The sequence below is a fragment of the Carassius carassius genome, chromosome 34 (assembly GCF_963082965.1).
Source record: "Carassius carassius chromosome 34, fCarCar2.1, whole genome shotgun sequence".
Classification (NCBI taxonomy): Eukaryota; Metazoa; Chordata; class Actinopteri; order Cypriniformes; family Cyprinidae; genus Carassius; species Carassius carassius.
In genome coordinates this window covers 12,741,156-12,766,785 of record NC_081788.1, presented here as the reverse complement: position 1 = coordinate 12,766,785, position 25,630 = coordinate 12,741,156, and the positions used below count along the sequence as shown (strand labels likewise).

The 25,630-nt window shown below is 37.3% G+C and overlaps 1 protein-coding gene across 19 annotated transcripts in view; it reads left to right on the top strand.

Annotated features, from left to right (window-relative positions):
• LOC132114422 (RIMS-binding protein 2-like) overlaps positions 1–25,630 on the top strand; it is a 166,217-nt gene that overhangs the window by 97,802 nt on the left and 42,785 nt on the right. For 12 of the 19 annotated variants that reach the window (XR_009425319.1, XR_009425320.1, XR_009425321.1 and 9 more), the window contains exons 1-4: positions 14,414–14,533; positions 23,294–23,398; positions 24,583–24,633; positions 25,141–25,221. Coding sequence is in view for 16 of the 19 variants with exons in the window: in XM_059522522.1 (XP_059378505.1) it covers positions 23,297–23,398; positions 24,583–24,633; positions 25,141–25,221 (234 nt within the window). In the remaining 3 variants the exon portion in view is untranslated. Of the gene's footprint in view, positions 1–8,347; positions 8,438–14,410; positions 14,534–19,101; positions 19,196–23,293; positions 23,399–24,582; positions 24,634–25,140; positions 25,222–25,630 lie in introns of those variants that run through there. The other 7 variants (XM_059522525.1, XM_059522524.1, XM_059522514.1 and 4 more) reach the window with 4 other exon arrangements.

Genomic DNA, 25,630 nt, shown 5'->3' with positions numbered 1-25,630 from the left:
TTTAAATAATATAAAGATTTCGCTGTCCCTAACTTGCAACCTCCCACTTTATTCACTTCCTAAATTAAATGAAAAAAAAATAAAAACCTTGGACGCTTATGGCGAGACACTGCAGGTGAATAGGGCAAAAAAAATAACTAATAGTTATCACCTTACTTACCCAGTTGATTGATTACATTGATTATTGCAAACATTTTTTGTATTACAAGTTTTCAAAAATGTTATGTTTAAATATGCAAATGAGGCATTATTTAATGAAATATGTGCTAATTTGCATAAATGTCTAGTACAAAAATCTGAACACTAGATGAAGTCAGTTTCAAATTTTTTGTTTAATTTTTTTGACATATTAGAGTCAAATATTTTTACAGAGTGAATTCTGGTTATCTTTTTTTGTCACTCCATAATTCAGAAAATACTTTGAACAGCCAGAAAACAATATATTTTCACAATTTTGGGGGGAATAAAATGTTGTATATAATCAAGGAAAATATATATGAACAAATCCCTCTGTAAAAACCTTCAGAATATAGAAAGGAATAAAAATGTCAAGTTTGGTGTGTGTAAGTGCTACTGAAGTGGAGATTTATGGCTCAGTGTTGAAGAAAAAACTCATTTTGAGAAAACGGCCTTTAAAAATATGTATTGTAATTGAAATCTATTGACACAAACAGATAAAGTGCTATAAAAGAAACACTTAACAGTGTCTTTTGGATGTTTTCCTTCCACTAGTTTGAAAAAGCACTTTATGAAAAACCAAAAAGCCCAAAATCTCAAAATTGACAGGTGCTTGAAAAAACAGTGTTTTTGCCTGCAGTGTCTCACCTTATAATACATCTATCTGGCAACACGACTGAGGCTGAGCTCGCGTCCTCAATCACAACTCGCTCAAAGGACGAGGCCATGTAACCTTTTCACAATAATAATATTTATTTATTTTTTAAAACCCAGATAGCTTGCTGAAATACATCTGCGGCTTCCTCATCTACCTCAGCCATGCTGATCAAGACCTGTCACGGTGAGCCTGATCGCGCCTAACCTGCCTTCCGTTTCAACTAAACGCCTTCCGTTTCCACTATACTCTCTCTCGCACATACATACACTCTTCTCTTACATACATCTATATATGTATGTGTGTATATGTATGTGAAAGGAGAATGTATGTGTGTGAGAGTAGAAATATATGTATAAGGAGAATGTATGAGTTTGAAAGCAAAAATATATGTATTTGTAAGGAGAATGTATGTGCGTGAAAGCAAAAATATATGCATATGAAAGGAGAATGTAAGTGTGTGTAAGAGTAGAAATGTATGCATGTGTAAGAAGAATGAAAGTGTGTGAAAGAAAAAATATATGTATCTGAAAGGAGAATGTAAGTGTGTGAAAGCAAGAATATATGTATGTGAAAGGAGAATGTAAGCGTGTAAGAGTGCCAGAATGAATTAAGTCTTGCACGGCCCCTCATATGTGTGTGTGTGTGTGTGTGTGTGTGTGTATATATATATATATTATGTGTATATATTAGGGCTGGTAAGCGATTAATTTAAAAAAAAAAAATCTAATTAGATACATGATGTGGTGATTAATTAATCGAATTAATCACACAGCAAATTTGGAGAACTTACTCCCAAAAGATAATTTAAAGTCATTGTTGTGTAAAGCATTACAAAAAGTAGGTTCAGCAAGAAAAATTTTGTTTGATAAAATGTATTACATATAGCCTACTCTTTTGGACCATGTGAGTAAATGATGACAGAATTGTCGTTTTTGGTTGGGTGAACTATAACTATAACTAATCATTCATTTTCTTAATTGTATTATTATTACTATGAAAATATTAAATTATTTCTTTAATGAAATGATACTTTAAATAATAAACTAAAACTGCCAGTAGGTTGTGGTAAATGATTAAGTCATCGAGTCATTTATTCATTCATTTGATTTGTTTAAATGGATGATTCATTCAGGAGTGAAATAAAGGGTTCTTTATGAATGGTTCATTGAATCATTAGGCTTGTTCGACTTGAAGCGGATCATCACCATCAGACCGATCAGTGTGTGACATCAAAGAACCATGTGCCAATGGTTCAACGCACCAGATGGTTCACCAAATTCTTTCAAAATGTGGATTAAGAAATGAAATGCCGCTGTGGGTTGCTTGGAGATGAACAGTTTTGCTTTGTCTTTATCTTCTGGTTGGCAAAATTGAGCAAAACAGACAACATTGTGTCTAAAATAACACAATATTAACTTCTTAATGAACTGTTGTATAAGATGAGTACCACATTTGCACTAGTGTGATATTGTACTTAGCCTACTTCTCGTGTGATATTTCTTAACGATGTGATGTAAATATGAGACACAATCTCAAACGGGCGTTTCGAACCATATCTTGAATTTTAGGGACATTTTCTTGGTTCCATCACGCAGTAAGTTGTTGCTCTGCCTCATATTAGTCATCAATCGACTGTATGAAATGGCAGATGATCCACATAGGTCTGGGGCGGGGCGAGTGCATCAAATGCGTTAAAGGGTTAGTTCAGCCAAAAATGAAAATTATGTCATTAATAACTCACCCTCATGTCGTTCCAAACCCGTAAGACCTCCGTTTATCTTCGGAACACAGTTTAAGATATTTTAGATTTAGTCTGAGAGCTCTCAGTCCCTCCATTGAAAATGTGTGTACGGTATACTGTCCATGTCCAGAAAGGTAAGAAAAACATCATCAAGACTGCAAGACAAGTTCACAAGACTGCAGTGGCGCTGCTGACGTATGACGCTGCTGACATGTTATCTTTGTTATTGGGCGCACCAGAAAACATGTCAGCAGTGTCGTACATCAGACGTCGTGAACGCGCTCACAACAGACCCGGAAGAAAAGACAATGCTGAATAAAGTCGTAATTTTTGTTATTTTTGGAGCAAAATGTAATTTCAATGCTTCAGAAAATTCTAACTGATAATTTTCTAATTTTCATTTTTGGCTGAACTTACCCTTTAATAATTTGAATGCATTATTTTTCTCCATAAATATATATATATATATGCGTGTGTGTTTATGGATGTACAGTATGCATAGTTTATTAGAGTGTAATAAACAGTATGAGATATTACAAATGGAATTATCATAAAATTTGGGTTCAGATATATATGTGTGTGTGGGTGTGTATACTGTATATATATTGTTTATTAGAGTGTAATAAACAGTATAAACATATATGTGTGTGTGTGTGTGTGTGTGTGTGTGTGTGTGTGTGTGTGTGTGTGTGTCTGTTTGAAGGTTAAGACTTGGTTTTAGGTGTCAGGTTGTAATTGGCTAAAGAGTAGGTTTAGGGTAAGGAGCTAGATATTGCGTTGTGTCAATGTATGTCCCCACAAAGATAGCTATACAGAATTGTGTGTGTGTGTGTGTATTTGATTAGTTGATGCTTCAGCTCTAATACATTATTAGCAGGCTCTACCAGCAGAATGAATAAAATATTTTTGTAATGAACTCCCTCGGGGGAATCCCATTTGTAGCTCATGCAAATGATGGTGCTACAGAAACAGCGCTGAATCTCCAGGGCTACTTCATGCAATTTGTTAGTGTTACACATTTGATGTGAATCAAGTTTATATGTGTCTAATCTGTAATCATTAGCTGTCTCGTTCTCTCTCTCTCCTCTACACTGGGTCACTCGAGGCTTAGTCTATCATCCATTCAGAGTTTTTTGGATCGATGTTCAAAGAGCAGGCTTTGAAATCATGTGCAGCTCAGGAGAGATTGAAAGTGACTGCAGTGAATTGACGCTAGTTGAAATGACAATGGCCTTTCATTGAGAGTGAATGGAGGGAAATGGATGTGATCTTAGTTCTGTTATGAGTAGTGATTAGGGATGGTCATTTCGGTTATTTTTCCTAACCGACAGTCAATGCTCGTTAACCGATTATTAACTGTTAACCGACAAGATTATTTTAAATTAGAATTGAATTGAATTAGAAAAGATAGCTAATTATATGTTACTCATTAAAAATACTAACATTTGTTTCCCAGGAATTAATTTTACATGCGCAAAACGCAGCAAACAACAGAATGTGAGGATTCACATGTTCATCATATCACGTCACGCACCTGCTGCACTTCTGCGATCAGAGAAAAACATTATAAGGCTAGACTATATATAGGCCTATATACATAATGAATAAATAGGCCTATACGAGAAATATATTTTTTCTTAAATAATAAATTCAGAAAATGGACGAAAAACTGTGCATCAAGTAGCCTAGTATGCACGAAAGGAAACCAGACGACAGAAATCGGCATCCTATTTTTCTTTAGGCTTGTATTACAAAAGCACAAAGATTTGTTTTTATTGTAAATGTACTCATATAAAGGCAAACCTTTTACAATTCTCAATGACTAAAAGGAGAAGTTGGTTCCACTGTTAAAAGGACACATTTCAAGTGATTGCGCTGGCGCCGCATGCACACACACAGTTAAGCTTTGCAACCTTGACAATGTAGTTACAGTGTTTATTATAATGTTTGTAAACATTTCAAGTCGGCATTAGGCCTATTTCTGAATGAAATAATAAAATGTGACTTATATGCAACCCTTTTTCTAAAAAAAACACAATTTGTTTATACGTGTAGCATATTTTAACAATGCAACCTTGCTCTTTTAATTACATTGTTACTGTATCCTGCTTTATTGGAGCAGAAGATTAACAGCCTGTTAATAGAAAGAAAAATCCATAATGTTCAGGGGTATGTGGTTGGGAATTTCCACTATAAGCAAGACATTTTTCCTCTTTAGAGGAGAAACCAGGAAGTCAATATTTTCATGCTCCTTAAATGCCCCGACATATCTGAGACCACACACATGGAGATGCACATGTGAACACATGAATAATCACATTTGTGGCTCTTGACTAAAGATAATTTGAGTAGTGGACACTATAGCATCATACCACGTGGATGTTGGTGTAGTGTAATTAAGTTTTTGTCTTGCGGTGAGGAGAGAATCTTAAGCTGTGTAGGATGGGGGTTTAGTTAGGGGGCGTATGCAAATTTTCTACAGCATTCAAGATTAACCAATCATTGGAGAAATTAACCTAATTATACAGAGCTGTACAAATGATTCAACCATAAAAACCAGCATGCTGTCAAATGTGCTGTGTGCTACTCTCCTCTCTTGGGTAGTGCCTCATTAGCATTATTTCCTTCTACTTTTCAGTCTTGCTTCCTCTCTCTGTCTGTCTCTCTCGATTATATTTTCATTTCAGTTTAGTGTGCTTCGTTGGTATGACAATACAATGCAAAATATGTGAAATAATAGTAAAAAATTATAATGTGAAGAATATAAAGAATATAAAAAAACTAAAACAAATCTAAATTTAATTAAATTAAACTGCACTAAAATATTACACTCCATAGGTCTATGATTTAAAAAAAATGTTTTAAATAAAATATATAGTATTCAGTATTTTTATTTATCAATAAAACATTTACAAAAGTAGTATAAGTGTGGTTTAAAATAATAGTTTTTTGCAGTAAAATACAATTCCATAAATTTGTTAATATATATATATATATATTGAAAGAAGAGTGTAATGTCCACAAAGGTTGTTACTTTGATTATTAAACCTTAAAAGTATCATTGTTGTGATTTTAAAATAAATGTTTTCTATTTAACATATATTTAAAATGTTATTATCGCGTTAACGCATTAATTGATTAATGCCGACAATTATTTTATCGCGTTAATGCAGTTTATTTATTATTATGAAAGTCCGTTGCTCACTGGCTCTGAATACACATCCAGACAAATCATGTGTCAGAGGAGGGGATTCCCCCGATCAAATTATTTAGGCTAAGCAACAACATTCACAAATCACTGTTCACTGTTATTTTTAACAGAAAAGAATGCAACAAGCTCGTAATCATGACTTTATAAGTTGGAGATAGGAAGTTTCTGATAGCACATGAAGACAGCAGAAAAGCATTTGCTCAACACAGTGGAGTGCATTGTTTTGTTAATTATGTGGTTTATTATTTTGAGTCATATGAGACGCAGTAACACATTTTTGCCACCCCGAAATATTCAAACAATCATGCAGCACGTATCAGAAGATCTGCACTCTGGCGCAGTTAGGCTCACAATCACTGATCTATATATAACTGAACCGCAATCTTGCCCACCTCTTCCAACCGAGCCAGGGACTGCTAAACAGAATGATCACACTAGTCAAATGAACCAGGCTTTGGGAGTCAAACACGCTCTGACACAGTTAAGTATGCCTAGTGTGAGCACACCCTAATTATTCTCCTGCATCCTGCACACACGAGTCTCTACCCTCACATCAAGTGTTGTCCCATGCTGCACTCTTCTGTGATGGGTCACGCGATCATGCAGGTATTTAATAGGAATATGCATGTTTTAATGTTATGATCGAGGCTCTGGACTCAGCATAACTTGTTTTTATATAAAAAACGATACAATATTTTCTTAAAAAAATGTTAATGTCCTGGCAGTGACAAATGGCTTGTTTTTTTATTTAATTTAATTACATCAATGTTATAAGTTGAGATTTAGGCTAAAATAAATATTTGAACTGCTACTATGTAAAAGGAACCCTGCTGTAAAAAAACACCTTATTTGGTTTGCAAACCAAATGTTATTACACTTTTGTTCATATAGCAGTAGGCCTACTTTTAAATGAAAAAAGTGCACAATACACTACTTTTTAATGCATTATTAGTTTTGTGAATATCAATGTGATTAATCGCAGACAATCATGCAATTAATCGTGATTTTAAAAAAATTATCATTGCCCAGCTAATATATGTGTGTGTGTGTGTGTGTGTGTGTGTATTTGTTAAATAATATGAAAAAGTTCAGTATGTTTCTGATTCTTTCTACGATTCCTGAATTCCATGCTGATCTTACTGCGCTGAGGGATCTATCAAAATGTATGCGCATAAATGGGACAGCACATAAATAAATGACAGTACCACCATGGTTAACAATGGAAGAACAATGATTTCAAGTATCACCCTCCTTTTAACATGTTCCGCATCGTGAGTGAAAGGAAATGTCCTTGAGAAAAGTTTATGCGCACACAGCAAATAAATGTCATTATAAAACGATATGATATTACAAACCCCATTTTATGAGTAAGATTATACACTTTATTTTATTGTGTCGCCGTATTGTGTCCTCATACGAGCCGCGTCGTGAGCAAAGAAAATGGCATCTATGAAAAGTATTTCAGATGGGTCAGGCGCGTGTACACGAGCAAATGTCCCGGATGTGACTATTAACACTCAAAGGTAACTCAAAGGTAACTCTGATATTTATACCGGCCAGAGGGGGCTGTTTACACTAGCTAAAATTCAACACCACAACTTTAACACTTTACTCTAAAAGTCCCCAACACTAGGATTTCAACACTGGATAATTTGCTGTGATGAAAAAAAAAATCTTCCTCTTTACCTCCAATCATTACAATATCGTACAGCAACTCTTCAAGTTTTCATCAATTTTACGTTAACATCAGGGGCACAACAATAAAATCCGGAAATCACAAATTTACCCGTGACTCCATGGAAAATAATTCGTGATTTCATATTTTGTTTTTGACCCTATGAACCGTTGGACACGCTTGGGCATGAGACGGGAAGCGCCAGGGTGCAGCCAGTCTTGTTAGTAACAGGCAAAATTGGATGATATTGAGTTGTTTGAGCTAAAACACATAATTACAATAAGATAGGCCATTAAAAAGTACAGTTTACTCAGAATTCTTAAGTAATGTAAAGAAATGACACATTTAAGTAATAAAAACTCAATTTGTTTGAGTAGAAACTACTGATTGGACTTAAAAACACAAGTACAATAAGAAAGGACATGAAAAAGTTCAGCTTACTCAGAATTAACAAGTAATGTCAATAAATTAGAAACATTTAAGTAATATGAACTCAATTTCTTGAGTTGAATTAAAATCTGGGTTTACAGTGTAGATGGGTTGTGTGGAGACAGCATGATTTCTGTTGAATACTGATCTCTGACCTTTAGTTCAAACACTCAGTGCCAGTCTTGCTAAGACAGATGGGCAATGTCTCTCTCTCTCTCTTATGGTCTTTAGTGACTCACTCTCGTCCTGTCTCGCTCTCCTCAAAATGAATTATACATTGACTAACACTAGCTGTGTTAGAAACTCTCTGCTCTTACCAGGAATACACCCTGCCGTCTAAACGTGTGTTTATCAGTGTGTGCCTGTGAGTATTTCTGCTAGACACAAGCTTGTTTGAAAATTTGTACCATAAAACTGAGAATCTAACCTTTCTGTGTGTGTTGTGTGTGTTGACAGGAGAGTGAGCTTCAGCATGTTCTGCAGGAGAAAGCACGTCTGAATCTCCGCTTGTTCAACGATTTCCAGAAGGCAGCAAAGTATGAGCAGGTAAGCAGTCTGTCTCATTGTGGCTTACAGCTAGATAGTAAACCCTCGCTGTTTACTCACTCACACACACACAATGGCATGGTAATCCACTCACGGTATCATTTGTTCCTTGGTGGAGGGCACTAATGGTGTTTTTGCCACTTGAGTGGAACTTTTTTCATCTAGAATATTGCAGTATTGAGATACACAGTGTTCAAGTTTTGGGTTATAACAGAATGCCAGAAAGCACTGGAGCTTTCCTGAGTCAGAGAGCACATTTCTGCATCTTTTTATCTGCATCTTTTTATCTGTATTTTTGTGTTTTTCTAATCCACCATTTGTATGTGTCTACTCTGTATAGTCTATGTGTGTGTGTTGGTCCTTAAGGGGTAAAAATGTAATTTCCTTGATAGTGAAGTTCATATCGCTTGTGATGTTGATCTTAAGATGAGGGTCTTGTGTTTGTAGCCATGGAAAATAAATTTCCTGAAGGACCAGATTATGACAGCATCAAGAAACATTGTTGAACAAGACATTGTAAGTCAGTTTGTGGTTTGTATTTTTGTGTGTAACACAGCATATCTATTGAAGACTGTTCTTCGAGGGTCTGTCATATCTGAAAAGTGGATATGGAGAAGTGCTGCTCTCTGGAACTGGCAGATATTACATTCTTGTAATAGCTGATTTTTTTTTTTTAAACACCTTGATTGGATTCATGCTTGAGCAGCAGCATGTTTACAAGTGCTGGTTTACAAGTGTCACGGCACTGATGGACCATAGCTGCCATCAAACAGACATATATTACTCACATAAACAGCACAACATCCAAAAACACCTGTGCCATAAATGCCAATTCTTCATTAATATGCTCTAGTGCTGGTTAAGAACTAATCTATAAATATAAAATGTCTTGCTCATAAATTTTTGGGGGGATCAGTTATTATCATTTATTATTGGTACTCAGTCATTAAAAAAAGTTCCTATTATTGAGAACACAGCTTAATATATATTTTTTAATATTAATATAATTTATATTTTTTCTTTGATGAATAGAACATTTAAAATAACAAATTAATTTATTCATCTTGTTTTTTTTCTTTCAAACTTTTGATTGGTAGTGTATTGTGGTTTCCACAAAAACATTAAAAAGCAAAACTGTGTTTCTGAGCAGGAAATTGGCATATTAGAATCTATTCTAAAGGATCATGTGACACTGAAGACTGGAGTAATGATTAGGGATGCACGATCATGATTTTTCATGGCCGATTCCGATACCGTTTTTTTTACAAGCAAACTGGCCGATTCCGATACCGATTTCCGATTTTTTTTTTTTTTTTCTCTTTAAGCAACAAACAAGAAAGAAGGAAAGTGTGCATGAACAAGATGTTTATTTGGTATTTAATAGGCCAAACTGGTTTTGGCTATTGAAAACAATAACGGTAACCATCTAAAATTAACAGCAGTAACTGCACAGTAAGTAGCCTACATTCAATACAAACATAGATGGTACAGGCATCAGCATTTAGCTTTTGTTTTTGAATTGGGTTGAAACTACATAGAACTGGCCTTAAATTAAAAGATTAACTGTGACCATGTGAAATTAAAGGCAACAACTGCATAGTTTTACAGTCCAAACAACACAATCAACACACATTCAGCATCAGCATTCAGTATTTTAGTTTTTAAATTTGGTTTTAAATTTAAAACAAGGTCTTTACCAGTGAGACTAAATAAAGGTATGCTATATAAATATTATTCCAAAAAGTTAAAATCTAATAATGTTGGTGCGAATAAAACAAAGATTCAGAGCGTTTCGTTCATCCAATTTAAAAAAAAAAGATAAGGTAATGATTCACATCTATATTTTTTTACTTGAGCCAATGAAAAATAAATAACTATTGTCTCAAGTTAAAAAATATAGATGTGATCATTACCCTAGATATTTTTTTATTGGATGAATGAAACACTTTTTCAGTGTGCTACAACAGGTGATTTTAAAATCAAATTCAGTCGATATAATTTAGGGTAAAATAAAAATAATCATCCTATACAGAACCGACGTTTACTTCTGGCTTTTCAAACATGTATGCAAGTTCTACTTTACAAAAAAAAAAAAATCAGTTTTGTCACAGTTTAGTCCATTTTGTTTCTCATCCAACACGTGAGAAGTTGAACTGAACATCCCTTCACCGTCTCCGCGTGTGCAGGGCGCGAACAGGTAAAGTACGCTCGCACAGCTTCAGTGAGCAGGAAAGGGACTCTTATTTTGTGCAGTCAGCTGTTCACTTCCTGCTATCTGTGCTTCAGAGTAGACATGTAGCTCTGCGCTTCCAGTGCTGATCGGTTGCCCGTGTCCTGCGCACAGATTTCGAAATACTTCCACACAACTGACATGATAGCGAATGATTACAATGTAGTCTGTGCACGCGGGCGCACTTCCGGAAAAATAGTCCGAAAAGAGACCAAAAACCGTCCGATTGCCGATCGTGTATTTTAAGCGTCCAGTTCCGATTTATGGCCGGTCAACCGGTACATCCATAGATATGATGCTAAAAATTCAGCTTTGCCATCACTGGAATAAATTGTATTTTCAAATATATTCAAATATAAAACAATTCTATTAACCACAATAAATTATGTTTAATTATTCCAGACTTATTTATTGCTTTCTGTTAAATGGACTGCTATAATCATATAATAAATCAGCATGTATGCATTGGGCTCCAATGCTTTTTCCTTCTGATGCTGCACCTATAATTGTCTATTTTGGTCTTCTTTCGGTGTGCATTTTTCTGATCCCCTAGTTCTGTCTCACACCTGCAAGTGTGATCTGTTATCTCAGATTTATGCCTGCTAGCATCAGCACCCCTGTAGCCTGCTTATAGTTCATCTTTTAGTCATGTCTGTGTCAGTGTTTAGTTGGAGGCACATCTTGGCATCCCATCCTGGCAGAGCAGTGTCCTCCTGCTGAGCTGTTCGAAGGTAGGCCATGTCCAAAACATCCGAGTAGGTGTATTGTCAAACACTGTTGCAAAACAGGATCCCTACTCCCTCTTAAGTCATTTATGAATGCAGTACCTATGAGGCCAATAGCAATACAGAGGAAGGGAAAGGTGAGAGAAAGAAAAGACAGCATAAATAAAGGAACCCCAGTAATTCAAGATCATCAGAACGTCTCTAAGTCTGATATTTATAAGGAACACTTCCCATGATTTATGAGTTCTAGTAGTATACTATATGCATTTGTCTTGTTTAAAGGGATATTTTATCCAAAATGAAAATTGTCATCATTTACTCAACCTCAACTTGTTTCAAACCTGTATGAGTTCCTTTTTTTCTGTTGAGCACAGAAGATATTTTGATGAATGTTAGTAAGCAAACAGTAGACGGTAGCCATTGACTTCCATAGAATGGAAAAAATACAATGGAAGTCAATGGCTACCAACGTTCTTCAGAATATCATCTTTGGTGTTTAACAGAAGAAAGAAACACAGAAGTACAACTCATTATAGGATAAGTTGGGAGGAAATGACAGTAAATCCCCACAGCTGTGTTTCAACATCTAGCAAAACACCTTCCCAGAATAGTGGAAGCAGAGAGGCAAACATTTTCTGTCCTATCTATTAATTTAAACTACATAAAAAATGCAGTTCATACATACAGTGACATTAATATACACCAAAAACAAACAAATGACACCAAAAACAAACATTATGATTGCAGTTGTGAGAACTTGCTTTAATGTAGATTTTCAAAATATTTAGACAGAAGTGTATGTACAGCCTGCAGAATTTCAATCAAGTTTTATAGATTGGCCTACATTGGGACTATAGCACTAACAGCTCTTTACAGTATATGATGCTAAACTGAGAACAGTAATGGTGTGATGAGCCTTCTCTTGCTTGAAAAGGATTGTCCTTCATGCATCACTTCTTTTGTGAGTTTACCCCCACCATCTCAGAAAGCTGTTACAGAGTGAGAAATTACAGAATCTACAGCTCCGTCCCAGCGCTCAGAATGGTAGTCATTAAGATGGCAGCTGTTCCATCCACACAACTTGTTTCTATCCAGTCTGTTTGTGGCACAGCATTACTGGACAGCAGATATGAGTGTCTTCAATTAATTTTTTAGAACAAAGACCCTTTGGTAGAGAATTAACCGTTGTATTTCATGCCTGGCCTGTAGTAACATGCATACTTGTATTAATAACATATTTTGGTACAAAGCTTACACTGCAAAGCCATTCAAATCTATTCCTTGCTAGTGGAAATGATCTTCATAACTTTGTCCGGAAAGCTGAGTCCCTAACGATATCCCAGAAACAGTTGGAAAGTGTTTTTTTTTTTTTTTTGTGAACACATTTATGACAAGAAACCTTGTGTTTTCATTCAACTACAGTTTAGTATGTTAAAAAAAATTTATGTAATTAAATAGTAATTAATGATTCCCCTGTTAAAGACCACTGATTTATAAAAAAAATATTAAAAATATAGACATTAAAAAACTAATAGAAATGACAAACATATTAAAACCTAAAGTGAAAACACAAATTATAAAAATGTAAATACAAATAAAAACTATTTTAAAATATTAATAAAAAAATCTCAGTTATACTAAAATAACACTCCACTTCCTAAGTGCACATAAGGCCTTGCGTCTGACTGAGTTACTGAATAAATTGATTTTCTCCATTAAAAATCCTTTTTCATTTAAGACTAGGCTTAATCTGTGTCTCTGTTGTTTTTCCATGTATTTTAGAATGAATATTCCCCCTAAAGTAATGTGAATTAGACTGCTGTCACGACCGGCTCAAAGCCGTGACAAATAAGTGGAGGACTTAATAAAGGTTGGTAAGGTTGCAAAAAGTTTTTATTAAGATAAGTAACAAAATAGGTAAAACGGGAAATCAATTACAAAGTAACAATCAATTCCTGTCTGACGACCGATGTTAAAATGTCAGACAGAACCAAACTCAAAATAAATACAAAAGAAACAGAAACCAAACACAAAATAAACGGGAGAAAACAAGTCTCACAGCATCTCTCAGCACTGGAGCTCTCCGAAGCACACTTCAACATTCTCAAAGCCTAAGCTTATATACAGGTGAACATCATTCTCTTGATGGCCCTGCACAGGTGTAAATCATTCTCCTGATGAGTCTCCCAGCCAGACCCACCAGTCGACAACATCAGGCACAACCAGAGACTCGTCACACTGCCTTATAAACAGGCTGCACAATGCCTTAAACACATGAAGCAGCGTTCACAGCACGTTATGTAAAGCTGAAAATAACAAAGCAGGAGTTTGATCTGATATAGATGAATCATGAATTATACATTTTCAAATTATTGGTTGATATAATTTGTTTTGCTCTCCATAAGGGAGTAATGTCACAGTAAATAAAATAAATAAAAAACATATATTAAAACGAAGTATGGCCTAACCTTGACATCATGCTCTCTTTATCTTGCACATGAAGGTCATCTGACCACCACCACCATCACTATCCTACAACATGCTGCTTGAATGTCATAAGAATAAACAATACAAGTGTAATAGGTTAAACATATTTTTCTTCTAGAACAAGTGTGGTCAGCTGTAATTGCTGTTGCTGTGGGTGTTCAGGTCAGGTTGCAGATAACAGATGAGTGTCAGATTGGACAGGCGTGGAGTGTAAGGACTGCCTCTGTCTCTGACAGCTCAGCTTTTTATCATGACTGACGCTGCGATCGATTCAGGACGTCAAACCCTCTGCTCTCCCTCTCTAAAAACACGACTCTCACCCCAGAGCTCACTGCTGACTACACATACTCCATATATCGCATATCAGTGGTTAATGACAAACAGAATATATCATTTTCAATTGATCAGTGTATTTAATAGCATAATTGAATCCTTTGAAGGCAGGATAGAATGACGTTTCTCCTTTCTAAGAGGCATTTTTGATTAATCTCTCTCTCGCTCTCTCTCTCTCTCTCTCTCTCTCTTTATCAGGTGAAAAGTGAGTATGAACAGCTGCAGGAGGCTCTGTACACTGTGACAGTGGAGAGAGATTGTGCTCTGTTGGAGAAGACTGAGCTCCAAGGCAAACTGGAGAACCTAGAGCAGGTGCTGAAGGTGAGAACCAGCCGGAAGCATCTGTGTAAATACTTTATCAAAGGAAAAAATTTGTTATAGAAAAAGAAAATAAAGCCTGTGTTTGGACATTTTTTTTATTTACATTTGCATCGTAAGATTATTTTCATGACTATTAAATAAATTATTACGTTAAGAAAACACTGTATTCTTAGAAATCTCTGAAAATTACCCTTTTCCATAATACTTTAATAAGAATTCCCTGTCAAGGAAATTTCGAACTGCGTCCTCTAGGGGTCGCTTTGGGGAACACTTTGTCGTGACCCGTGTCTGAAGCATACTTTGAAAAACGCCAACGTGTTGGCCGGCGACAGCCTCTGACGTCACTACCGGCGCGACTATAAATACGCGCCCGTAGGACCTGTCACTAATCTTCTTCATCTTCATTGACTGTTTTGTTTGAAGCGTGCATCTGAGAAACGACCAAAGCGGTAAGAGCGATCTATCATTGTTATCATGGCATCCACTAGCAAGGCGTTTAAACAGTGTGTGCATCCATGTCAGCGTTATTTGACACCTGATGTCACACACAGTCTTTGCGTCTCTTGTTTGGGCGAAGAAAAAGCTCCACTCTCGTTTGTCTCTCTTTTCGAGGAAAGAGGGACAGCCATCTGGTTCCCGCGGCTCAGGACCCGCCGTTGCCGAGGCACGGAGGAGAATGAGCTCGTGGGGATCACAGGTGGATCTCGCTGAGGAGTGTAGAGAGGGACTTTTCCTTTCACACTCTTCGGCGGCAAACGAGAGTGAACTTCAGGAGGAAGATGCGTTGTCATTAACCCATTCTGATACTGAAGTTAGTGCTCTGCTGGGTTCTACCCAGAAAGAGCAGGAGATGTCTGAGAGTGGCGAAGAAGCTGAGGCTGAGCCTTCTCAATCCTCCTGCCCTGCGTATGGGGAGCTGTTAGAGGTTATGGATCCCGCCTCGGCAAAATTAGACTTGCCATGGAAGTATGCCAGAAAAGTGATGTCGCGAGGTCGCCTCGATGAGCGTTATTTGTCTGACCATAGCCCTCCAGCCCAGGTGAGCCTTCCATTCTTGCCTGACTTACATGCAGAAGTCGAAAAGGAATGCAAGAGGCCGTTTTCCTCTCATATCCATCGGTTTCAGCATTCGAGTTATGCTAATATCGAGGGCATGCACGAAAACGGCTATGAGAGGATGCCCCCTGTAGAAGAGACGCTGCCTAGCTATCTCTCTGTGGGGGAAACATCCTCTCTTAAATCTCCCTCTTTGCCATCTAAGCCCCTCCAGGATACATCCCGCTTAAATGGTAAATCATACGCAGCAGCAGGTCAGGCTGTGGCTTCGTTGCACACGATGGCAGTGCTTCAGGCTTACCAGGCTGACCTGCTGAAGGACCTGGATACAGGCGAGGGCCTTTCAGCGGACCAGGTAGCCGAGCTGCGCCGCACCACAGACCTCTCTCTCCGTGCTACCAAGCAGGCCGCCTCCGCCATGGGTAGGTCTATGGCGGCCATGGTGGTAATGGAGAGACATCTGTGAGTGAAACCTGGCAGACATCGGGAATGAAGAAAGGGGGTTTCTTCTCAATGCTCCGGTCTCGCCTTCTGAGCTTTTCGGTACCTCCGTCGAGATGGTGGTCGAAAAGTTCAGGGAGGCAAGGGCGCCGCGCTCAGCTGCCTTTAAATCCTTCATTCCACGAAGGTCCAGGTCTGAGCCCGAACAACAAAGGGGTCCTGGCCCATCTGGCACAGCACTGCAGGGAATTTCATGGATGTCCGGCCAGGTCACCCTGAGGGGCCTCCTGGCCGCTTGGCGCATCCGGCAGGATGTCCGGCCAGGTCACCCTGAGGGGCCTCCTGGCCGCTTAGCGACGTCCAATGGGAAGGAGGAGGTGGTAGCTACGGAAGTCTTTCTGTATGTACTGCCTCAGGTGATATCCCCCTCGCTTGAGGTTTGGAAAATTGGAGCTGGCCTCTCCCGTGCGATCCAGCGCCTTTGCGATGCTTAGGAACCTTTCAGTACACACGCTAAGCCTGTGTACTTTCTCAAAACCACATGGTGGTCAGTGTGCATGTGAACACTTTGCACACTGTCTGAAATCCACGTAAGTAGTAAGTGTGCACGCAAGACTCTGCGCACTTTCTGAAATCCACGTAAGTGGTAAGTGTGCACGCAAGACTCTGCGCACTTTCTGAAATCCTGTACGGTAGGGGTTACGCGCTCCGCTTCGTTCCCTTTCTTAAAATGATTAGCCCTGGGTTCCTTGGGCTTCATTCAGCCAGTGTGTATTTGTTATACACCTCAAGCATCGCTTCCCTCAACATGAGGGGCTGCTTGGGAAATTCTCGTGGTAGTTTAGCAGTGCTCCCCTTTTCCAAAAGAAAAAGGGTCGCCTATGAGCATGCTACTCTGAGCTCGGAGTCCTCCTCTCATATGAGACTTAATTCTCGTTTTTTTCACCAGAGCGCTCCAGTACTACATACTGTTTTTGAGATGCACTGTGAGAGCAGACATCCTGTTGAGGCAGGGGCCTAGGCTCGGGGAATGGCGCCTTCGCACCAAGGTGATGAAGCAGAGTTGGAGAGGTTGGCCAGACTTGGGTGGATCGGTTTGCGACTCGAGAGAGCATCGCACTATCCCCTCTGGCTTCCTCTGACTCATCCAGCTCCACTGGGGCTGGACGCCTTGGTACAGGCGTGGCCAAGGCTTCATCTGTACATTTCTTTCTCCAATTGCTCTGCTCCCGGGCCATTCCATCTATCAGAGTGCCACGAGAGCCCCTCCTTAGAACAGTATTTGTAAATCCATGCTATGGTAAGTGTGCACGTGAAGTCTTTGCACACTTTCTGAAATCCACACTGTGGTAAGTTCGTATGCTAGTACTCTGGTGGTGAGGGCTTCACGCGGTTGCTTCGTGCCCTTTCTTGAGTCGGTTAAAGCCCCGTTCATCTTGGTCGCCACTCCACCCAGGTATCCTCTGATACCTATCTAGAACAGGGCGTTGCTACTAGAGAACTGTTGAGACAGCTCTTTCGGCAAGTTTTTGCGAAAGCTAGCGGTAGCCCCTGTGTGACAGGCAAGACTTGGTAAACTTGACAGGTAACGTCTCAGGTTACGAATGTAACCATGGTTCCCTGAGAGGGAACGAGAAACTGCGTCCTCTAGCTCCCTGCCATGCTTCGGACGCAAGCTTCACGAAGAAGAGAAGTGATGGGTCCTACGGGCGCGCATTTATAGTCGCTCCGGTAGTGACGTCAGAGGCTGTCACCGGCCAACAAGTTGGCGTTTTTCAAAGTATGCTTCAGACATGGGTCACAACGAGGTGTTCCCCAAAGCGACCCCTAGAGGACGCAGTGTCTCGTTCCCTCTCAGGGAACCATGGTTACATTCGTAACCTGAGACGTTTTATTTGTGCATAATTGTTATAAAAACAATGTCACAATTTAAAAACTGTTAATGGCCATAAAATAGGCTTCATTTTCATTATGAAAAAATAAATTATATATATATATATATATATATATATATATATATATATATATATATAATGTGTGTGTGTGTACATATATACTATACCATAATTCCTCAAATAAAAACCAGTAGTCAAATAAACGCCGGGCCTCTTATAGTGGCCGGGGGCGTGGTCAACATGGACAAATAAAGGCCGGGGGAAAATTTGTGCAGCAGAGCCAGATAACGAACGTACACGCCCACTGCCGGAGCTTTTCTCGAGTCAAGAACCGGTTGCATCGTTTTCTGGATCACCAGTACATTGAACCGAGAACCGTTTCTATCAGACGCGTCCAATTCGAGAACCGAGGAGCTGATGAATACTGCGCATGTGTGATTCAGTGAGAAGCAGACTGATACAAAGTGTCTGAACCGAACTGATACTTTTGGTGATCGATTCTGAACTGATTCTGTGCTAGTGTTATGATCTTTGTCCACTGTAACGCTATCGCTTTTAATTTAAAAGGGGTTTTTAAACAATTACTTATCAAACAGATGGAATTAGAAATAAAGGCCTGCCTCTAATTAAAGCCTGCTTCAAATAAAAGCCTGCTCCCTTCTGCAGTTCAGGTAAATAAAGGCCCCAGCTTTTATTTGAGGAATTATATATATATATATATATATATATATATATATATATATATATATATATATATATATATATATATATATATTTATTTATTTTTTTCTTGGGTGATATATTATATCATATTATCAAAATGTTTTTGAGATTCCAACCTAAAACAAAAATGATTTTTTTTCATCAATTTGGAGTAAGAAATAAAAATAAAGATCTACATTTTCTTGACTGTTTACTTGATTAGCCTTCATATATGTTGACTGAGTCAAACTGTGTGTTGGCGAGTGAAAAAGTTATGGTCCTTTGTCTTAGTATGAACTCTGTCAGTATCCAAGTTCATGACATATGTTTCATGAAACCTGGCTGGCCATGTTTAAGATCAATTTAGATCCTGACCTCCACTTTCATCTTTGTTTTCACCTCTTTTCCTCCCCTTGTACTCTTTTATGGTTGTAGAGCTGTCGTACGCCCTCAAAGTGTGGATCTGTGATCGACTAGGAGTCCTGGAGCACCCTACCCCTCCCCTAATGTCTAACACTCTCCTGCCCCTCCCCTCTCCCTGTCTCCCTCCATATTTTTCATTCATCAGGTATCTCTAAAGACTTTACAGAAGCCAACACTAACTGAATGTGGACCTTTTGACTGTGTACCAACTAATCTGAATGCTGTATGTGATCTGAATGGTCGGCCGACTGAGGCACTGTGGAATGCATTTGTGCATGACACAACAGTTATGCACAATTACACCGTCCCCTCACAAAAGAAACTAACCCAGCTCTTCTTTTGAATGTGAGATATACTGTACATGCTATTAATATTCTTGAAAATATTTTTTTCACTTATGAGGTGACAATTTTCCTGAATGTACAAAGTGTGAAATATGTTAAAACTATCAGTATTGATTTTTAAAAAAAAAAAGCATTTTATCACAGTATTTTAATGGTTTAGATGATTAATTTTTATTCTGTTGTTATATTGTCTAGTTTTTATGCAGATCATTATTGATCTTATTGAAATAAATTGCAACAGTGTGATCAGTAAATGATCTTGAAGGAGTTTATTTTGCAATTATGACTTGATGGCTGAACATTATCCATTAAATATTTAACTTAAAAAATAAAAGCGGGGCATCTTCATAAAAAAAGGGGGAAAAAAAGGTTTTTTTTATCAAAGCTGTTCATCAAAAATAAAAAGTCAAATAAACATAATAAATAAATCTAATCAAAAATACATTAATGATCACAAATGAATGAATAAGTAAATAAATTGACAAAATATTTATATATGTTAAAATGATTAAGCTTTTTAACAAATAAGTACTTGAATAAATCAGTAGTGATGAATAAGTACTGATAATCCATAGAGGCATGAAAATCATTTCTATTTAGATTATTACTAGATAATTTGTCTCGTTGTTAGTATGCATAGCGATATTCACTCACAATTGATGGTCAGATAACCGTAACACATTTCACACACGGTACAGTTTATTTTTCCTCCGGAGGTTGGATTATTCTAACCTTGCACTTCCCTGCACTCCTCTTTCATAGCCGCATGGAACATCCTTCCTTTACCCTTTACCTGTAACCTCACCTGTCACAAATGGAAAGAAAATTGCTAGGTTTTGTCACTGTGTACTTTTAATAGGTCAGAAGAGCTTCTAGGGATGTTGTTGGGCAGTAATGGTGTTGACTGAACATGCTGTGTTGTTTGCACACACCCTTTTATGTACAGAGCTATGTACCTTGAGCTCTTTATTGATCATGCGAAGCTCCGTGGCTGTGCTTGACATGATGCTTCACTTCTGTTTTTGCTTTATCTGAAGGGGTGAAGTAAATGACACAAACCTGATTTACAACAACATTTTGCTGTTGATTTCAGTGCTTAAAGGGATAGTTCACCCAAAAATGTAGATTCGATCAATATTTACTCATATTCATGTCATTTTAAAACCATATACTATTATATTTTCTACTTCTGAAGTGCCACTCAAAACCATGCAACAACAGATTTTAGTTACTGTGTCTATTTCAAATCTTCTGAACTTTTACTATAGCTTTGTTTGATGAACTGATTGAAATGTAGTTATTATATAAAGCCTGGTGCTAGCCTGACTCAGTTCAATTCACTGAAAATCCTTTAAAGAATCAACATATGGGTTTTGAATGACTTTATATAATAATATTTTGATGTACTTTTCCTAAAAAAAAAAAAAAAAACATTTAAGCTCAGTAGTAGAGGACAAATAAGTGTCCATATTATGAAGGTATTAAAGGGATAGTTCCCCCAAAAGTGAAAATTACCCCATGATTTACTCACTTTCAAGTCATCCTAAGTTTATACGACTTTCTGCTTTCAAAAGAAAACTCTACAATCTGAGTTATATTAAAAAATGTCCTGGCTCTTCCAAGCTTTATAATGGCAGTGAATGGGAGTCGAGATTTTGAAGCAAAATAAAGTGCATCCATCCATCATAAAAAGTGCTCCACGTGGCTTTGGAGGTTAATAAAAGCCTTCTGAAGTGAATCGATGCATTTGTGTAAGAAAAATATTCATATTTAAAACTTCATTAACTTTAATGTCTAGCTTTTGCCAACTGTCATATGTGCGTTCATAAGAGAGTGCATGCAAGCAGGATAGGCCGGGGATTTTTACACAGGTGGTCAGAGAAAACCACCTACATTCTGGATTCGGACGGCAATAAAATCACAGACTACCCCCTGTAAATGGTAAAAATACTTACGTCCCCTGAGAAACAATTACCCTCCGTATAGGTCTTATTTTGCTTCAAAATCTCAACTACCATTCACTGCTATTGCAAAGCTTAGATATATATAACTATATATATTAAGGGTGTAACGGTACCAAGCGGCAACATTCTGATCTGAAAAATGAAGCCTACCCGGAAGTGCGAAAAACTGCAATACATCGAAAATCCGCCAGGGGAAGGTCCCAAAAATGTTAAAATGTCCGTTTTCACAGCATAAATTCATGCTTTTACAGGTTGGTCCCATGGACTTTTATTGTATTCTTAGATAGCTTCCGAGTGCCTGACAACTGTGAGGGCTGTGAATTTTTTATAACTCGTTAGTTTAGATCGTATTTAGATATAAAATATATGACAATTAGGGCGTGGTTAACTTTGATTGACAGCTTGATTGACAGCTGACGATGCAGCGCCACGGAGAATGACAACAAGAAGCGCCATTTTTTAATTCAGTTGACATATAATACTACTGTTTCTGTATCATGAAATGTAGTTTTAAGAGGTTTTCAGGCAAGAATGTAGTTGTTTAAAGCTCAAATCTGTGGTTTATTTAAAGATTTATGAAAATTTGATCCAGCGATGACCGGGCGCTCGGCGTTCATGTACCCCGCCTGAAGCAGTCTTTCCTCGGCTAGACCTTCTAAAGTTTGCCGCCAATGCCGTGGACTCTGGCGTCTCTGTAGTGGTTAAACATGAGATATAATTCATCTTGTGTATATCTAATGGGCGATTTTTGGTCTCGTAAATCTATAATTTTTTCCCTGGGCAATCGTTTTGGCTGAGGGGAAGTTTCATAACTTTATAAGCTATTTAACTTTACCGATGTATGGTTAGACTAGAGCGCTGACTTTGTATGTTTAACTGAATTGTTTGCTTTATTTGTATAACAACCTGCAGTTTAATGTTTGCATTTCTTTCCCTTACTGTACCGAAAATGAACCTAAACATGACTTTAAAACCGAGGTATGTACCGAACCGTGATTTTTGCATAAATATATATATATATATATATATATATATATATAATATAATATAATATAATATAACTCTGAGTGTATTCCTTTAAAGAAGAAAGTCATATACACCTAGGATGGCTTAAGGTTAAATCGTGGGGTAATTTTCATTTTTGGGTGAACCATCCCTTAACACAGTAAGGGGCTGTTCACAACGAATGAGATTTTACTTGCAATGAATAAAAAAAGTGCAACATCTAGAGACATTTTAAACAATTTAACTGCTTTTAACTTGAGCACCTTGTGAAGGCTGTGTCATGTGTGGGACAAAGCAATAGACTTGGTACATAAGCGCAGTGTGTGTTAAGATATAAAAACAATGACAAAGTGATGCAGTGGAATGCGTTCAGTGTGAATGGCCCCTAATTCTGAGTTGATATTGTCAGGTAAAAAGAAATCTTACATCAGATACTCCAGGATTAGAAGGGATTTTTGTCTCTGGTGCTCCCGGAGACTGATCTTTTATAAGCTGAAAAGCTAAAAAGAGGGTCTATAGACTCCTTTGTTGAGTTTCAACAGCAGCTAAAAGTGTTTCAGTGTGACCAAAAAGCTTTGCTTTTTATGCTGTTCCAAACCCATACTGTGACAAAAAACACAAAAGTAGTTATCTAACATCATGTCCAAGCTGCTGTTTTACAATGAAAGTCAATGGTCACTGCAGCTGTCCCTGATCCCCTTCCGCTTTAATTTCATGGGAAAAGGCAGCTTGGACATTCTTCTTAATATCTCCTTTTGTGTTCCTCTCTAAAAAGTCATGATGGTGAGTAAATGCCAACCAAGTTTTTTTTTGGGGGGGGGGGTGGTGAACTATCACTTTAATAATGATTGAAGGTCGCTCTCATTCTGTCTGTGTTCATCCTTTGCTGAGTTTGCTCTCACCTCCTGCTCTGTCTTCTCTCTTTCCCAGCATATGCGAGAGGCTGCAGAGAGGAGGCAGCAACTAGAATTAGAGCATGAACAAGCCTTGGCCGTCCTCAATGCTAAGCAGCAGGAGATTGACCTTCTGCAGAAGGTGAGAGATCAGGGTTTCCAACCACACCAAATCCTTTGGAGCTCAAGCACAGGCCAAAGTGTAGAAGACTTTGCATCATGCTTAAGCTTTTGGGATCTGTTTAAACAAGGCTTTTGCTAAGGCTGATTTCATAGCATTATATGTATTCTAAATAAATACAAAATAAATAATATTTTCCAACTTTTTGCATCATTTGACGAAACCGTATTGGGGCCAAAATTGTTGGCTGTGTGTGACAGTAAAAAAAAAAAAATATATATATTGTATAAATATTGAAATTACACTCTTTGTTTCTAATAAATGGGTAATTTTTTAAACTAATTTTATTACGGGTTTTCATGATTTAAGACAGAAAGTCTAACTTTAGAACAATAAAAATCTTTACATATAAGGTATATTGAAAAATGTATTGATGAAGGGATAGTAAAAAGTGTCCAAGATATAATAAAAAGAAAGAAGTTTTAATAAAACGAAAAAAAAGTCAACCCCAATGACAAAAAAATGAAGAAACGCCCAATAATTAAATCCAGCTGTCAAAGCGCTTCTAATGAAGAGAGACGTTTAATGAAAAAGTGTTTCAGCAGTTTTAGGTAACTCTGAAATATTCCTCTCATTTCTCATCTAAATGAAGAGAAAAGTGCCGCTGTCTCACCACTCAGAGTAAATTACTCTCTAATGAAACTGCAGAGCAGGTGATCAAATCTGACATTTTCTCCAGGATGCATGAACATTGTCACCCTCTGAAACATTTGAGTCATTGTCTGTCTTTATTGAATGGAACACTGTGATTACAGAGGAGAATAAACAGAAGAAATGGCACACACTCTCATCAGAAGTCAACACATTAAGAACCCAGTTTTGTTGTTCTGAAGGTGAATCTCCATACATAATTCTGAAATGTTCTCTCATGTTGTGATGCAACAGCCTGCAGAGGCTGACACTCCAACAGATGTTCCTCTGTTCATGTGGAACTGAATGCTGTTTTCCACAGCTGCTGAGAGTTACAATGAATGACCCTACAATGCAATGCATCTGATCAAGTCCTTGTTGCCTAAAGCTTATTCAACCAAACTCAGGAATAGAATGTTTATACTCTAGGAACATGCAGGAATATATTTGGCTGTGACTTTTGTTAAGTATGGCATGACTGACTTGGTCATATATTATTTTTGTGTTGTTTATAGGCTCAGGTTGAGGCTAAAAAGGACCATGAAGGTGCCGTTCATCTGTTAGAGGTGAGTAATGATATCTGCTCATGAATTTCAGTGCATCTGTATGTAAGCATGTATTTTAAATCGTATCTTGGCTGACTGTGATAGTACAGCACATTCCACATGCGTCATTGTATATTTTCTCATATTAGCCAAAAATCTGGCTACCATATGAGTCACATCTTAGCTTACACCATTTGATGACATTTAGAGTTATTCAGAAAAATGTATTAAATAAATAAAAATCTTGTGTAAATATCCTTGCTAACTAGCTTGATTAATAATTGTTTTAAACGATTGTACATCTCTCTGATACATATTTAATGATTTATTTACCATATTCTACTATTATTTTTCATTTATTTCAGCCATTAATGGACGTTTGAGGGAATATGGGGTTGAAATTGTATTCATGTTTGGTTACTGTGACTTCTGAAACTGTAGAAATGCTTGTATGTGCAACTGTGATTTGTTTGGTTCCTTACATCTCTTGTCACTATGTTACTGGTCTTTTTTTTTTTGCATATACAGAATCACTTGGACAGCATGCAGGTATTTTCGAGTTACTTCTCCTCAGAGTTCTCCCTCTCCTCCCCGTGTGACTCACTGAGGGTAGTTCCTGTCACCTCGTTTAGCTGTCCTGTCCTGTACTGCTCATCCACGATTGATCTGTAAACATTTGATCAATATCTTTGATCTATATCACCATAGATCAAATTATTGAATCTTTTTAGTACAAACCATCAGTCTTCCTAGTCATTTTATACATTCCTGAGTCGCGTTATGTGTTTTCTAAATGTTTAAAGTAAAAGGGTCACATTTTGCTTGTCTTCAAAGCCAAACAACTGCTTTTTATTTATTTTATTTTTTTTCATTATTATTATTATTATTATTTTATTTTATATATATATATATATATATATATATATATATATATATATATATATATATATATATATATATATATATATATATATATATATATATATATACACAGTATATATATATATATAACATCATG